The sequence below is a fragment of the Perca fluviatilis genome, unplaced genomic scaffold (genome assembly GCF_010015445.1).
Source record: "Perca fluviatilis unplaced genomic scaffold, GENO_Pfluv_1.0 PFLUV_unplaced_scaf_25, whole genome shotgun sequence".
NCBI lineage: Eukaryota > Metazoa > Chordata > Actinopteri > Perciformes > Percidae > Perca > Perca fluviatilis.
Genome location: NW_024375669.1, coordinates 43,107 through 57,500, shown reverse-complemented (window position 1 = coordinate 57,500; position 14,394 = coordinate 43,107). Strand labels below are relative to the sequence as shown.

General features: G+C 45.0%; 1 protein-coding gene across 2 annotated transcripts; it reads right to left on the bottom strand.

The window, feature by feature from the left end:
• Positions 1 to 2,045: 2,045 nt before the first annotated feature.
• On the bottom strand, positions 2,046 to 14,076 carry si:ch211-191i18.4 (uncharacterized protein LOC799350 homolog). 2 transcript variants are annotated; one of them, XM_039793877.1, is made up of 3 exons: positions 13,832 to 14,076; positions 13,531 to 13,743; positions 2,046 to 2,277 (listed from the first exon to the last, which is right to left on the bottom strand). In XM_039793877.1, the coding sequence occupies exons 1-3, from the start codon at positions 13,901 to 13,903 to the stop codon at positions 2,164 to 2,166; spliced, it is 399 nt and encodes a 132-aa protein (XP_039649811.1). In that variant the 5' UTR covers positions 13,904 to 14,076; the 3' UTR covers positions 2,046 to 2,163. The 2 variants fall into 2 exon arrangements, with proteins under 2 accessions (XP_039649811.1, XP_039649810.1); XM_039793876.1 differs by having other exon boundaries at positions 13,936 to 14,076.
• Between the last annotated feature and the right edge of the window lie 318 nt (positions 14,077 to 14,394).

Sequence of the window (14,394 nt, the reverse complement as noted above, 5' to 3'; positions counted from 1 at the left end):
ACAGCTAGCCTGCTAACACTGTGTTTACCTACAGATACATGCTAACAGCTAGTCTACTAACACTGTGTTTACCTACAGATACTTGCCAACAGCTAGCCTACTAACACTGTGTTTACCTACAGATACATGCTAACAGCTAGCCTACTGCCACTGTGTTTACATATAGATACATGCTAACAGCTAGCCTGATAACAGCGTGTTTACCCATAGATATATACGCGGTGTTTACCTACAGATACAGGCTAACAGCTAGCCTGCTAAAACTTACCTAGCTACAGATACATGCTAACGTCAGCTCCAAGTCTGCTCACTCACCGTGATCCGCTGACACAGCCGCCATTTTAAACTGAGCGCGGGAACAGAGACGAGGAAGAAGACGGTTTATAGCCGTTAAATGTCCCGAGTACCGTTACCGGGGCTCTAGCTTTAATCCACCGAGTGAAAACGGAGCCGAGCCTGTCCGCAGTCTGAGACCGACGCCGGGGTTGCATCAAACAACACTTCCGGTTCTTGCTCTTTCAGAATAAAAGCGGCTCGCAGCCTGTCCTATGCATAGACTGTATATTAATATTAACAGTCTATGGTCCTATGCATAGACTGTATATTAATATTAACAGTATATGGTGCTATGAATAGATTGTATATTAATATTAACAGTATATGGTGCTATGAATAGACTGTATATTAATATTAACAGTCTATGGTGCTATGTATAGACTGTATATTAATATTAACAGTCTATGGTGCTATGTATAGACTGTATATTAATATTAACATTCTATGGTGCTATGTATAGACTGTATATTAATATTAACAGTATATGGTCCTATGCATAGACTGTATATTAATATTAACAGTATATGGTGCTATGTATAGACTGTATATTAATATTAACAGTCTATGGTGCTATGCATAGACTGTATTTTAATATTAACATTCTATGGTGCTATGTATAGACTGTATATTAATATTCTGTGTTTCTGGAACTAACCCTAGCTTTGTTGCACTGTTTCAACGTTTATTGTCGCTTTATTTGATGTTTTGGACTCATTTTTGTTCCCCTAAAAATTTTCTTTAAATTGTCTTTAAAAAAGGTGGGGGGAATGGTTTATGTATATATTGATTAAGCCCCCTCTTATTTAATTTTAGATAATTTATAAAGTTTATATCAATGTATTGGAATTTATTTTATATCCTTGTTTTTGTTTAATTTTTTAATTATTATTAGCTTTAAAAAATTGCATTTAAAAGCATTGAATACAGAAAAATACACTTTATTTTGAAGGCTAAAATGCGTCACTGTTGGTGCTGTGTTGTAAACACGAACGTGGACGGACAGTCAGAGAAAACGTCATCAGAGTGTCTCTGCGGCTGCGCAGACTTTATTGTAATTGCACAGAATACGTGGATCAGTCAAAACAGACAACACAGGTTCAAACATAACAAGTAGCAAGTAGTTAATGTAGTTAATGGACAGTTAAAGAGTAAGATACGTTTAGTTTAACATGAAACAGCCCCGAAATCTCCATCACCAAACTCCACCAGACTCCATGTAAATAATCAGGACTTTTATCATCGTAAAACACACTTCATTCAAACAGGACAGAAACTAAATAAAACTACCAAAAGCCGTCTTGGTTCATCTTTCCACTGTTCCAACCATCACCACTCTGGTTTGGTTGAAATAAACCCTTAATTCACCCATTTACATGTGGAGATATACTGGCTCTATACACGCTAAAAGTCCTGATTATTTACATGGAGTCTGGTGGAGATATGCTGGCTCTATACACGCTAAAAGTCCTGATTATTTACATGGAGTCTGGTGGAGATATGCTGGCTCTATACACGCTAAAAGTCCTGATTATTTACATGGAGTCTGGTGGAGATATGCTGGCTCTATACACGCTAAAAGTCCTGATTATTTACATGGAGTCTGGTGGAGATATGCTGGCTCTATACACGCTAAAAGTCCTGATTATTTACATGGAGTCTGGTGGAGATATGCTGGCTCTATACACGCTAAAAGTCCTGATTATTTACATGGAGTCTGGTGGAGATATGCTGGCTCTATATACGCTAAACTATTAAATAAAGTTATATATATATATATACACATATACACATTATTTGTGCCGTTGTGTTTCTGATGAAATGGTCGTTTCAGAGACTGTGGACGAAGAAATGTGAACACCTGGAGCCCCGGGGACAGAGACACACCTGGACGGGACGAGTCTTCTGAGTCTGAGTCGGCCAACAGAACTTCTCCCTGTTACACTGAGAGACAGACAGGCAGGTTAGAGAGACAGACAGGTTAGAGAGGCAGACAGACAGGTCAGAGAGACAGACAGGCAGGTTAGAGAGGCAGACAGGTTAGAGAGACAGACAGACAGGTTATATCTATAATAAATATAAACTTAGAACATAAAGTAAGTAAATGTGTGTTTGGTAGATTATGTCTCCGTGGTAACGATGCTTTTTGGTAATAAATGTCATACCGTTAAAGCCTGTTTAGTTCCCTTTCTAATGGAGCCCCACCTGTAAGGAGCCTGTTTAGTTCCCTTTCTAATGGAGCCCCATCTGTAAGGAGCCTGTTTAGTTCCCTTTCTAATGGAGCCCCATCTGTAAGGAGCCTGTTTAGTTCCCTTTCTAATGGAGCCCCACCTGTAAGGAGCCTGTTTAGTTCCCTTTCTAATGGAGCCCCATCTGTAAGGAACATGTTTAGTTCCCTTTCTAATGGAGCCCCACCTGTAAGGAGCATGTTTAGTTCCCTTTCTAATGGAGCCCCACCTGTAAGGAGCCTGTTTAGTTCCCTTTCTAATGGAGCCCCATCTGTAAGGAGCATGTTTAGTTCCCTTTCTAATGGAGCCCCATCTGTAAGGAGCATGTTTAGTTCCCTTTCTAATGGAGCCCCATCTGTAAGGAGCATGTTTAGTTCCCTTTCTAATGGAGCCCCATCTGTAAAGAGCATGTTTAGTTCCCTTTCTAATGGAGCCCCACCTGTAAGGAGCATGTTTAGTTCCCTTTCTAATGGAGCCCCACCTGTAAGGAGCATGTTTAGTTCCCTTTCTAATGGAGCCCCATCTGTAAGGAGCATGTTTAGTTCCCTTTCTAATGGAGCCCCACCTGTAAGGAGCATGTTTAGTTCCCTTTCTAATGGAGCCCCATCTGTAAGGAGCATGTTTAGTTCCCTTTCTAATGGAGCCCCACCTGTAAGGAGCATGTTTAGTTCCCTTTCTAATGGAGCCCCATCTGTAAGGAGCATGTTTAGTTCCCTTTCTAATGGAGCCCCACCTGTAAGGAGCATGTTTAGTTCCCTTTCTAATGGAGCCCCACCTGTAAGGAGCCTGTTTAGTTCCCTTTCTAATGGAGCCCCATCTGTAAGGAGCCTGTTTAGTTCCCTTTCTAATGGAGCCCCATCTGTAAGGAGCCTGTTTAGTTCCCTTTCTAATGGAGCCCCACCTGTAAGGAGTCTGTTTAGTTCCCTTTCTAATGGAGCCCCATCTGTAAGGAGCCTGTTTAGTTCCCTTTCTAATGGAGCCCCATCTGTAAGGAGCCTGTTTAGTTCCCTTTCTAATGGAGCCCCACCTGTAAGGAGCCTGTTTAGTTCCCTTTCTAATGGAGCCCCACCTGTAAGGAGTCTGTTTAGTTCCCTTTCTAATGGAGCCCCATCTGTAAGGAGCCTGTTTAGTTCCCTTTCTAATGGAGCCCCACCTGTAAGGAGCCTGTTTAGTTCCCTTTCTAATGGAGCCCCATCTGTAAGGAGCATGTTTAGTTCCCTTTCTAATGGAGCCCCACCTGTAAGGAGCATGTTTAGTTCCCTTTCTAATGGAGCCCCACCTGTAAGGAGCCTGTTTAGTTCCCTTTCTAATGGTCCCAGACTGAGGAGATGTGGGATGGCCACTGGTCCCAGACTGTGGAGATATGGGATGGCCACTGGTCCCAGACTGTGGAGATATGGGATGGCCACTGGTCCCAGACTGAGGAGATATGGGATGGCCACTGGTCCCAGACTGTGGAGATATGGGATGGCCACTGGTCCCAGACTGTGGAGATATGGGATGGCCACTGGTCCCAGACTGAGGAGATATGGGATGGCCACTGGTCCCAGACTGAGGAGATATGGGATGGCCACTGGTCCCAGACTGAGGAGATATGGGATGGCCACTGGTCCCAGACTGAGGAGATATGGGATGGCCACTGGTCCCAGACTGAGGAGATATGGGATGGCCACTGGTCCCAGACTGTGGAGATATGGGATGGCCACTGGTCCCAGACTGTGGAGATATGGGATGGCCACTGGTCCCAGACTGTGGAGATATGGGATGGCCACTGGTCCCAGACTGTGGAGATATGGGATGGCCACTGGTCCCAGACTGTGGAGATATGGGATGGCCACTGGTCCCAGACTGAGGAGATATGGGATGGCCACTGGTCCCAGACTGTGGAGATATGGGATGGCCACTGGTCCCAGACTGTGGAGATATGGGATGGCCACTGGTCCCAGACTGAGGAGATATGGGATGGCCACTGGTCCCAGACTGAGGAGATATGGGATGGCCACTGGTCCCAGACTGTGGAGATATGGGATGGCCACTGGTCCCAGACTGTGGAGATATGGGATGGCCACTGGTCCCAGACTGAGGAGATATGGGATGGCCACTGGTCCCAGACTGTGGAGATATGGGATGGCCACTGGTCCCAGACTGTGGAGATATGGGATGGCCACTGGTCCCAGACTGTGGAGATATGGGATGGCCACTGGTCCCAGACTGTGGAGATATGGGATGGCCACTGGTCCCAGACTGAGGGAGATATGGGATGCCATGGTCCCAGACTGGGGGATAGGGATGGATATGTGGATGGGAGAATGGGATGGCCACTGGTCCCAGACTGTGGAGATATGGGATGGCCACTGGTCCCAGACTGTGGGAGAATGGGAGAGATATGGGATGGCCACTTCAGACTGGGAGAAGGGGGAGTGAGATATGGGATGGCCACTGGTCCCAGACTGTGGAGATATGGGTGGCCACTGGTCCCAGACTGGGAGATATGGGATGCCACTGGTCCCAGACTGTGGAGATATGGGATGGCCACTGGTCCCAGACTGAGGAGATATGGGATGGCCACTGGTCCCAGACTGAGGAGATATGGGATGGCCACTGGTCCCAGACTGTGGAGATATGGGATGGCCACTGGTCCCAGACTGTGGAGATATGGGATGGCCACTGGTCCCAGACTGAGGAGATATGGGATGGCCACTGGTCCCAGACTGAGGAGATATGGGATGGCCACTGGTCCCAGACTGTGGAGATATGGGATGGCCACTGGTCCCAGACTGAGGAGATATGGGATGGCCACTGGTCCCAGACTGAGGAGATTTGGGATTGCCACTGGTCCCAGACTGTGGAGATATGGGATGGCCACTGGTCCCAGACTGAGGAACTGCTGGATCAGGCACCTGATTGGCAGCACCTGTGGGTACCAGAAGCTCATACAAGAGTCTTAAACAACTGCAAAGAAAAGCTGTTTGGCAGAGACGATTTGGCAAATTGTTCATGGGCCAACCCACATACTGAGCTCTGCTGCTCATCCCACTAATGCATGCTCCTTACCAGGCCCGGCGTTATGGGTGGGCCTGACGGGCCTAGGCCCACCCACTTTTCAACAGGCCCACCCAAAACATTTCCTCAAAAAACATTAATTAATTAATATATTATAATTTGGTGAAGAATTATTAAAAATCGGCAAATAATCTCATAATTTGTGCTAAAATTGTCTAAATGTTTAGTTTTCAAAAACAATTAAAAAAAACTGGTCATGTCTATTTTTATGTTTCTGCGCAAGTTCAGCAGACAGTGAAGTTCGGATCGGATGTAGCTTGTCGGTATGCTAGGCTAGGCTAGGCTAGGCTAGCTCGCAGTGATCTAAGAGTGTGAAAATCATTTCCAGAAAAGGACGAGGTTGCAACAGTCGTTGTTTAGGTACCTTAAACGTGCACGAGCGGTCTCAGAGTCATCGCTGCAACCAGGAGATGAAGGAGAGCTGAGATCCACAACGCTAGCACATCTTTGTCTCGGCCACCGCAGGATGCTAATGCGGCTAGCGTGGCCAGCGCGGCCGGCGCGGCCAGCGCGGCTAGCGCCGGTGCTAATGCCTTTGCCTCTGCCTCGCGAGTGGATGATATAGCCCCTATGGATATAGCCCTGTGGATCGGTCTTCCGTGGATGAGCCCGCAACTCAACCAGTGCTAAAGTATCCGGTCACTTCTTCTGCTGAGTTTAATTGTGTAGGACCGCCAGAGGATAACAGTAAGGTATGTGGCTACTCTTCCTGTATTGTATTATGTCGTTATATGAGATATATGGATTTGGAGGACAAATCGTGTCAACGACGTGCCGACGTGTAAGGTGAGCGTATTGTGTCACTTCCGGTGTTCCCGTGTTACAAACGCTAGTTTGCTGCTCCGGCAAAAACTTACTGAACTCTGCTTCACTGTTTAAATTAGCAGCTATTTGCCTGGATTGCATTTGAATTACAATTGTTTTACTCAAGCACTTATACTTAGCTTCACTTACAGCGACTGACTCGCTGAATTTACAATTGTTAAAACACTGTTAGCTACTTTAGCTTAGCCATTAGCAATGGCTAATTCCTCTCCCTCTCCTGCTCTCTCTTGCTCTGTGTGTCAAATGTTTAGCTATTCCTCTGCCTCCTTTAGTGATAACGATACATGTAATAAATGTAGTATATTCGCTGTTTTGGAGGCAAGGCTTGAGTGAATTTGAGTCACGGCTCCGCACCATGGAATCAGAATCGATATGCTTCCGTAGCTAGCCAGCACCATGTAGTTAATGCGGGCCAACATACTGTAGCTTCTGCTAGCTCTCCCCGGCAGACCCCGAGCAGCCGGGCGAAAGTGGGTGACTGTCCGAGGGAAGCGAGTGCTAGATCTAGACCAGGGAGTGCACATGATGACGGTCGCTCTAAACCGGAGGCGGTCGGCGCCTCTAACAGGTTCTCCTTACTCAGCGATACACCCGCTGAGAAGCCAGTTCTGGTTATTGGGAGCTCTATACGCGATATGTGAAGCCAGCGCCCCGGGCGGCTACAGTAGGCCTACCTACGGTCATATGTGTCCCCGGGGCTGGAGCGCATATATAGAAACCCATCTAAAGCTGCTGGCAAAAAGAACCGTAAATACAGTAAGATCATACTTCACGAGGGTGGTAATGGTCGGAATCGGGCAGATCACTAAAATGAATGTTGAGTCACTTTGTGCATACGCAAAGACAATGTCGGACTCAGTAGTTTTCTCTGGACCCCTGCCAAACCTGACCAATGATGAAATGTACAGCCGATCGGCATCCTTCCACCGCTGGTTGTCGGGGTGGTGCCCAGCTAATGATGTGGGCTATGTGAATAACTGGAGGGCGTTCTGGGGAAGCCTGGGTCTGATTGAGAGAGACGGCATTCATCCCACCTGGGACGGTGCCGCTCTCATATCAAAAAATCTGAACGAGTTTATCAGACATAAACCATGACAACCCAAGTTTGATATTAGTAATCAGAGGTGCAGTGCTACGCCCTTGTAGCTCCCCTTCGTTGAGCAGTCGCCCACTCATAGTCTAATAAGCACGGTGTCTGTCCCCCGCTCAGATCGGTTAAATCAAAGGTAAACAAAAGATGCGCTATACTTAAACAACCTAATTGGAATTAAAACTACTGCAATAAAACAAAATAGGAAAATTAGATGTGGACTATTAAATATTAGATCTCTGTCTTCTAAAGCAGTACTGGTAAACGAGTTGATATCAGATAATAACATTGATTTATTTTGTCTTACTGAAACCTGGCTGGGCCATGAAGACTATGTTAGTCTAAATGAAGCCACTCCTCCCAGCCATATTAATACTCAAATTCCTAGAGGCTCAGGCCGAGGAGGGGGAGTTGCAGCCATCTTTGATGCAAGCCTGCTAATTACTCCTAAACCTAAATTACATTATAACTCATTTGAAAGTCTTGTTCTTAATCTTCAACATCCAAAATGGAAAACATTACAGCCAATTATATTCGTTGTTATTTACAGGGCTCCAGGTCCCGTATTCTGAATTTTTATCTGAATTCTCAGAGTTTTTATCATGTTTAGTCCTTAAATCAGACCAAGTACTTCTTGTAGGTGATTTTAATATCCATGTGGACGTTGACAATGACAGCCTTAGTACTGCTTTCAACTCATTACTGGATTCAATCGGTTTCAGTCAGGTGTGCACAAGGCGACGCACTGTTTTAACCACACCCTCGACCTTGTGCTGGCATATGGTATTGAAATTGAGGATTTAATAATATTTTCGCAGAATTCGTTATATTATCAGATCATTCTTTAATCACTTTCGAATTCTTACTACCTGATTATATTAAATTAGATAAAAGCTCCTACACCAGATGCTTATCTGACAGTGCTATAGCTAAATTTAAAGAAGATATTCCAACAGCATTCGACTCTATGTCATGCTTTAACATAACAGAGGACCTGTATGTTAACCTCAGTCCCTCTCAATTTTGATGCATTTGACTTGTATACAGTTTAACACGGCCTACGGACAATCTATTAGACTCCCGCTCCCCCTGAAAAAGAAGATGATGAAGCAAAGGAAACTAGCACCTTGGTATAACTCCCAAACTCGCAATTAAAACAAATCTCGCGAAACCTCGAATGGGTAGTGCGTTCCACCAAGGTGGAAGAATCTCGTTTGGATTGGCAAGAAAGTCTCAAAACCTATAGGAAGGCCCTAAGAAAGGCCGGATCAGACTATTACTCATCACTAATAGAAGAAAACAAGAACAACCCAAGGTTTCTTTTCAGCACTGTCGCCAGGCTGACAGATAGCCACAGCTCTACTGAGCCATCTATTCCTCTAGCTCTGAGTAGTGATGACTTCATGAGCTTCTTCAATGATAAAATTACAACAATTAGAGATAAAATTCATCACCTTTTACACTCAACTTCTAACGGTTCACCTTTAAACGCAGAGTCGTTAGAAATAAAGACTAGTCTCGACATATACTTAGACTGCTTTTATCCTATAGATCTTCAACAATTATTGTTAAAGATATCCTCAGCTAAGCCATCTACCTGTCTCTTGGACCCCATCCCAACGAGACTACTCAAAGAAGCATTACCTGTGGTTAACACCTCATTACTAGATATGATCAATATGTCTCTATTAACAGGTTATGTACCACAGTCATTTAAAGTAGCTGTGATAAAACCTCTTCTGAAAAAAACCCACCCTGGATCCTGAGGTCTTAGCAAACTATAGACCTATATCTAACCTTCCTTTTCTATCCAAGATCCTTGAGAAGGTGGTTGCTAATCAGTTATGTGATTTTCTACATAGCAACAGTTTATTTGATGACTTTCAATCAGGATTTAGAAAGAATCATAGCACAGAGACGGCACTGGTGAAAATTACTAACGACCTTTTAACTGCTGCAGACAAAGGTCTTGTCTCCATTCTTGTTTTACTAGATCTTAGTGCTGCATTTGACACAATTGACCATTCAATCCTGTTACAGAGATTGGAACACTTGGTTGGCATTAAAGGAATTGCTCTGAGTTGGTTTAGGTCCTATTTCTCTGATCGATCTCAATTTGTGAATGTTAATGATAAACCTCCGCCAAGTACGCTAAAGTTAGCCATGGGGTTCCTCAAGGCTCAGTGCTTGGACCAATTCTATTCTCCTTATATATGCTTCCTCTAGGCAATATTATTAGAAAACACTCAATTAACTTTCACTGTTATGCGGATGACACCCAATTATACTTGTCAATCAAACCAGACGAAACCAGTCAGCTAGCAAAATTTCAAGAGTGCATTAAGGATATAAAATCCTGGATGACCTATAATTTTCTGATGTTAAACCCTAACAAAACTGAAGTTATTGTGCTGGGCCCTAAACACCTCCGAACTTCATTATCTAAAGATATAGCTACTCTGGATGGTGTTGCCCTGGCCTCCAGCACCACTGTTAGAAATTTAGGAGTTATCTTTGATCAGGATATATCCTTTAATGCCAATCTAAAACAAACCTCAAGAACAGCCTTTTTCCATCTTCGTAACATTGCCAAAATTAGGAATATCCTGTCTCAAAACGACGCTGAAAAACTAGTCCATGCATTTGTTACTTCCAGGCTGGACTATTGTAATTCCCTACTGTCAGGTTGCTCAAATAAGTCTCTTAAGACTCTCCAGCTGATCCAGAATGCTGCAGCGTGTTCTCACAAGAACTAAGAAAAGAGATCATATTTCTCCTGTATTAGCTTCTCTGCATTGGCTTCCTGTTGAATCCAGGATTGAGTTTAAGTCCTTCTCTTGACCCACAAAGCTCTAAATGGTCTAGCACCATCATATCTAGAAGAGCTCCTAATACCCTATTGTCCTACTAGAGCACTGCGCCCCAGAATGCAGATTTACTGGTGGTACCTAGAGTCTCTAAAAGTAGAATGGGAGCCAGAGCCTTCAGTTATCAGGCTCCTCTCCTATGGAACCAGCTTCCGATCTGGGTTCGGGGCAGAAACTGTCACCTCATTCAAGAAGAACTTAAAACTCTCCTCTTTGATAAAGCTTATAGTTAGGGAGTGAGGAGTTGCAGTGTTCACCTAACTGGCCCAACTGCTTCTCTTCACAATTGTTAGATTAATAATACATAACAAAGTAGAGGGAGGCAGGCCAGCACAGCCAGATCCGGCAGGGGAGAGTTCTAAGCCGAAAAAGCTACCTCTCCTTATGACCTGTCTCTCTTAGTTACCTGTTATAGTTACGCTGTTATAGTCCTAGACTGCCGGGGGACTTCCTTCCTTTGACACACTGAGCTGCTCTCTCCTCTCCCTTTCTATTACTGTTACTATTACTATTACTATTTGTGTGCAGCCCGTCCCAGAAATGCTTGTTACTAATCCTAGCTTCCGGGGGAGTTTACTCCCCGAGTCCTTATGTTTTTTTCCCCAGCGTATTTCCTTGGAGAGAACGTTGGCACCAAGACCCTGGTTGCAGCTGGGGCCGTGGTCCTGCTGCACTCCCTGCTGAGCTCAGCGATGCCCTGCAATGTCATGCTGCGTCCTGCTGAACCCTGCAGCTTCCCTACATCCAGTCACTGTTCCATTATTAATGTGACTACTATCGCCACTGTTCATCACACCCCCAACCGGCTCGCATAGACACCGGCCACCAAGAGCCTGGGTCTGTCCCAGGTTTCTTCCCAAGAGGGAGTTTTTCCTCGCCACTGTCGCACTGCTTGCTCTTGAGGGAATTACTGGAATTGTTGGAATTGTTGGGGCTTTGTAAATTATAGAGTGTGGTCTAGACCTACTCTATCTGTAAAGTGTCTCGAGATAACTTATGTTATGATTTGATACTATAAATAAAATTGAATTGAATTGAATTGAATTGATATATGGATTAAAATAATCGATTCATAACCCGCTACAGAGCTGCAGGCGCAATTCTATTTCTATAACAGCTTGTTACTGTTGTCAAGTTGTTGTTCCCTCATGGTTTTCTCTTGTTATGGCCAATAATGCTTTAGGGCTTGTTAATGTGATTTATTTATTTTTGTTAAACATGTTTATAACATGAATCATCACACTAAAGTAAGGAAATAACTTGAGTCTTGTTTTACATGACGGATGACGTTGTCAATGAACATGTTCTGTGGCCGAGTATTGATTGAAACTGTCGGGCAGTGTTGTTGATTTGTATATTGTTGAAAACTTAAAACAGTTGAAAAGAATTGTGAAATATTCGGCCTCATGTTATACGAGCAGAACTAAACTATGTTTTGGGGAAATATTAGATTCCTGACCACTTTTACAGTCTAGAGGCCTTAGGTTAGGAGAGATGCGCTATAGCACAGCCAGGTATGGGGGTAATGGAGAGTTCAAAGCGCTCTTCTTCTGGTCAGAACCAAGGAGAGCGATCGCGGATAGGTCCGTCCTTTGCACCGAAACTTTTTACAATGTAACGACATATAAATAGCATCAAGCTATTACAATCTTTATTATGTAAGCACATATAATATATATAATATAATAGTAGCCTATATTAGCCAGTCATTTGTATTAGGTTAAACAGGGATTTGATAACGTTTTTTAATTTAAGGCCCACCCACAATTGGTCTGGCCCATCCAAAACTGGAATCCTAGCGCCGTGCCTGCTCCTTACAGATGGGGCTCCATTAGAAAGGGAACTAAACAGGCTCCTTACAGATGGGGCTCCATTAGAAAGGGAACTAAACAGGCTCCTTACAAATGGGGCTCCATTAGAAAGGGAACTAAACATGCTCCTTACAGGTGGGGCTCCATTAGAAAGGGAACTAAACATGCTCCTTACAGGTGGGGCTCCATTAGAAAGGGAACTAAACATGCTCCTTACAGGTGGGGCTCCATTAGAAAGGGAACTAAACATGCTCCTTACAGGTGGGGCTCCATTAGAAAGGGAACTAAACATGCTCCTTACAGATGGGGCTCCATTAGAAAGGGAACTAAACATGCTCCTTACAGGTGGGGCTCCATTAGAAAGGGAACTAAACATGCTCCTTACAGGTGGGGCTCCATTAGAAAGGGAACTAAACAGGCTCCTTACAGGTGGGGCTCCATTAGAAAGGGAACTAAACAGGCTCCTTACAAATGGGGCTCCATTAGAAAGGGAACTAAACAGGCTCCTTACAGGTGGGGCTCCATTAGAAAGGGAACTAAACATGTTCCTCACAGATGGGGCTCCATTAGAAAGGGAACTAAACAGGCTCCTTACAGATGGAGCTCCATTAGAAAGGGAACTAAACAGGCTCCTTACAGGTGGGGCTCCATTAGAAAGGGAACTAAACAGGCTCCTTACAGATGGGGCTCCATTAGAAAGGGAACTAAACAGGCTCCTTACAGATGGGGCTCCATTAGAAAGGGAACTAAACAGGCTCCTTACAGGTGGGGCTCCATTAGAAAGGGAACTAAACAGGCTCCTTACAGATGGGGCTCCATTAGAAAGGGAACTAAACAGGCTCCTTACAGGTGGGGCTCCATTAGAAAGGGAACTAAATAGGCTCCTTACAGATGGGGCTCCATTAGAAAGGGAACTAAACAGGCTCCTTACAGGTGGGGCTCCATTAGAAAGGGAACTAAACATGCTCCTTACAGATGGGGCTCCATTAGAAAGGGAACTAAACAGGCTCCTTACAGATGGGGCTCCATTAGAAAGGGAACTAAACAGGCTCCTTACAGGTGGGGCTCCATTAGAAAGGGAACTAAACAGGCTCCTTACAGGTGGGGCTCCATTAGAAAGGGAACTAAACAGGCTTTAACGGTATGACATTTTTTACCAAAAAGCATCGTTACCACGGAGACATAATCTACCAAACACACATTTACTTACTTTATGTTTTAAGTTTATATTTACCAGGACGGTGACTCTGCGTCTGATAGACAGACAGGTTAGAGAGACAGACAGGTTAGAGAGACAGACAGGTTATATTTACCAGGACGGTGACTCTGCGTCTCCTCAGCCGTCGACACAGTCCAGGAAGACGCCGGAGTCGGTTCTTCTTCTGCAGAGACGTGAAGTCATGTGACTTGTTCTTCTTCTGCAGAGACGTGAAGTCATGTGACTCCTTCTTCTGCAGAGACGTGAAGTCATGTGACTCGTTCTTCTTCTGCAGAGACGTGAAGTCATGTGACTCAGAAACTTCAACCTGATGGACACAAAAACAAAGAAGATTTAAATTAATGACCCATCAAGTTACAAGCTCCAAACAAGCACCTGTCCTCCCAGCCATGCACCTGTGCTCCCAGCATACACCTGTGCTCCCAGCATGCACCTGTCCTCCCAGCGTGCACCTGAGCTCCCAGCATGCACCTGTCCTCCCAGCATGCACCTGTCCTACCTGCAGCCAATCAGAAGCAGGAGTGAAGTCTGGCAGACGGCAGCCGACTCTCTGCAGACAGACGCAGCCAATCAGAAGCAGGAATACAGAACACATGTTCAGCTTCATCTGTCTGTCTGTCTGTCTGTCTGTCTGCCTGCCTGCCTGTCTGTCTGTCTGTCTTTCTGCCTGCCTGTCTGTCTGTCTGTCTCTCTAACCTGTCTGTCTGTCTGTCTCTATGTCTGTCTGTCTGTCTGCCTGCCTGTCTGCCTCTCTGTCTGTCTCTCTAACCTGCCTGTCTGCCTGTCTGTCTGTCTGCCTGTCTGCCTGCCTGTCTGCCTCTCTGTCTGTCTCTCTAACCTGCCTGTCTGCCTGTCTGTCTGTCTGCCTGCCTGTCTGTCTGTCTGTCTGCCTGCCTGCCTGCCTGCCTGCCTGTCTGCCTGCCTGTCTGTCTGTCTGTCTGTCTGTCTGTCTGTCTGT

Coding starts and splice junctions, on each gene's coding strand:
- si:ch211-191i18.4 (XM_039793876.1), bottom strand. CDS start 14,043: ATGAAGCTGAACATGTGTTCTGTATTCCTGCTTCTGATTGGCTGCGTC. Junction 13,744..13,935: donor CTGCTTCTGATTGGCTGCAG/GTAGGACAGGTG, acceptor TGTGTCCATCAG/GTTGAAGTTTCTGAGTCACA. Junction 2,278..13,530: donor GACGCAGAGTCACCGTCCTG/GTAAATATAACC, acceptor TCTGTCTCTCAG/TGTAACAGGGAGAAGTTCTG.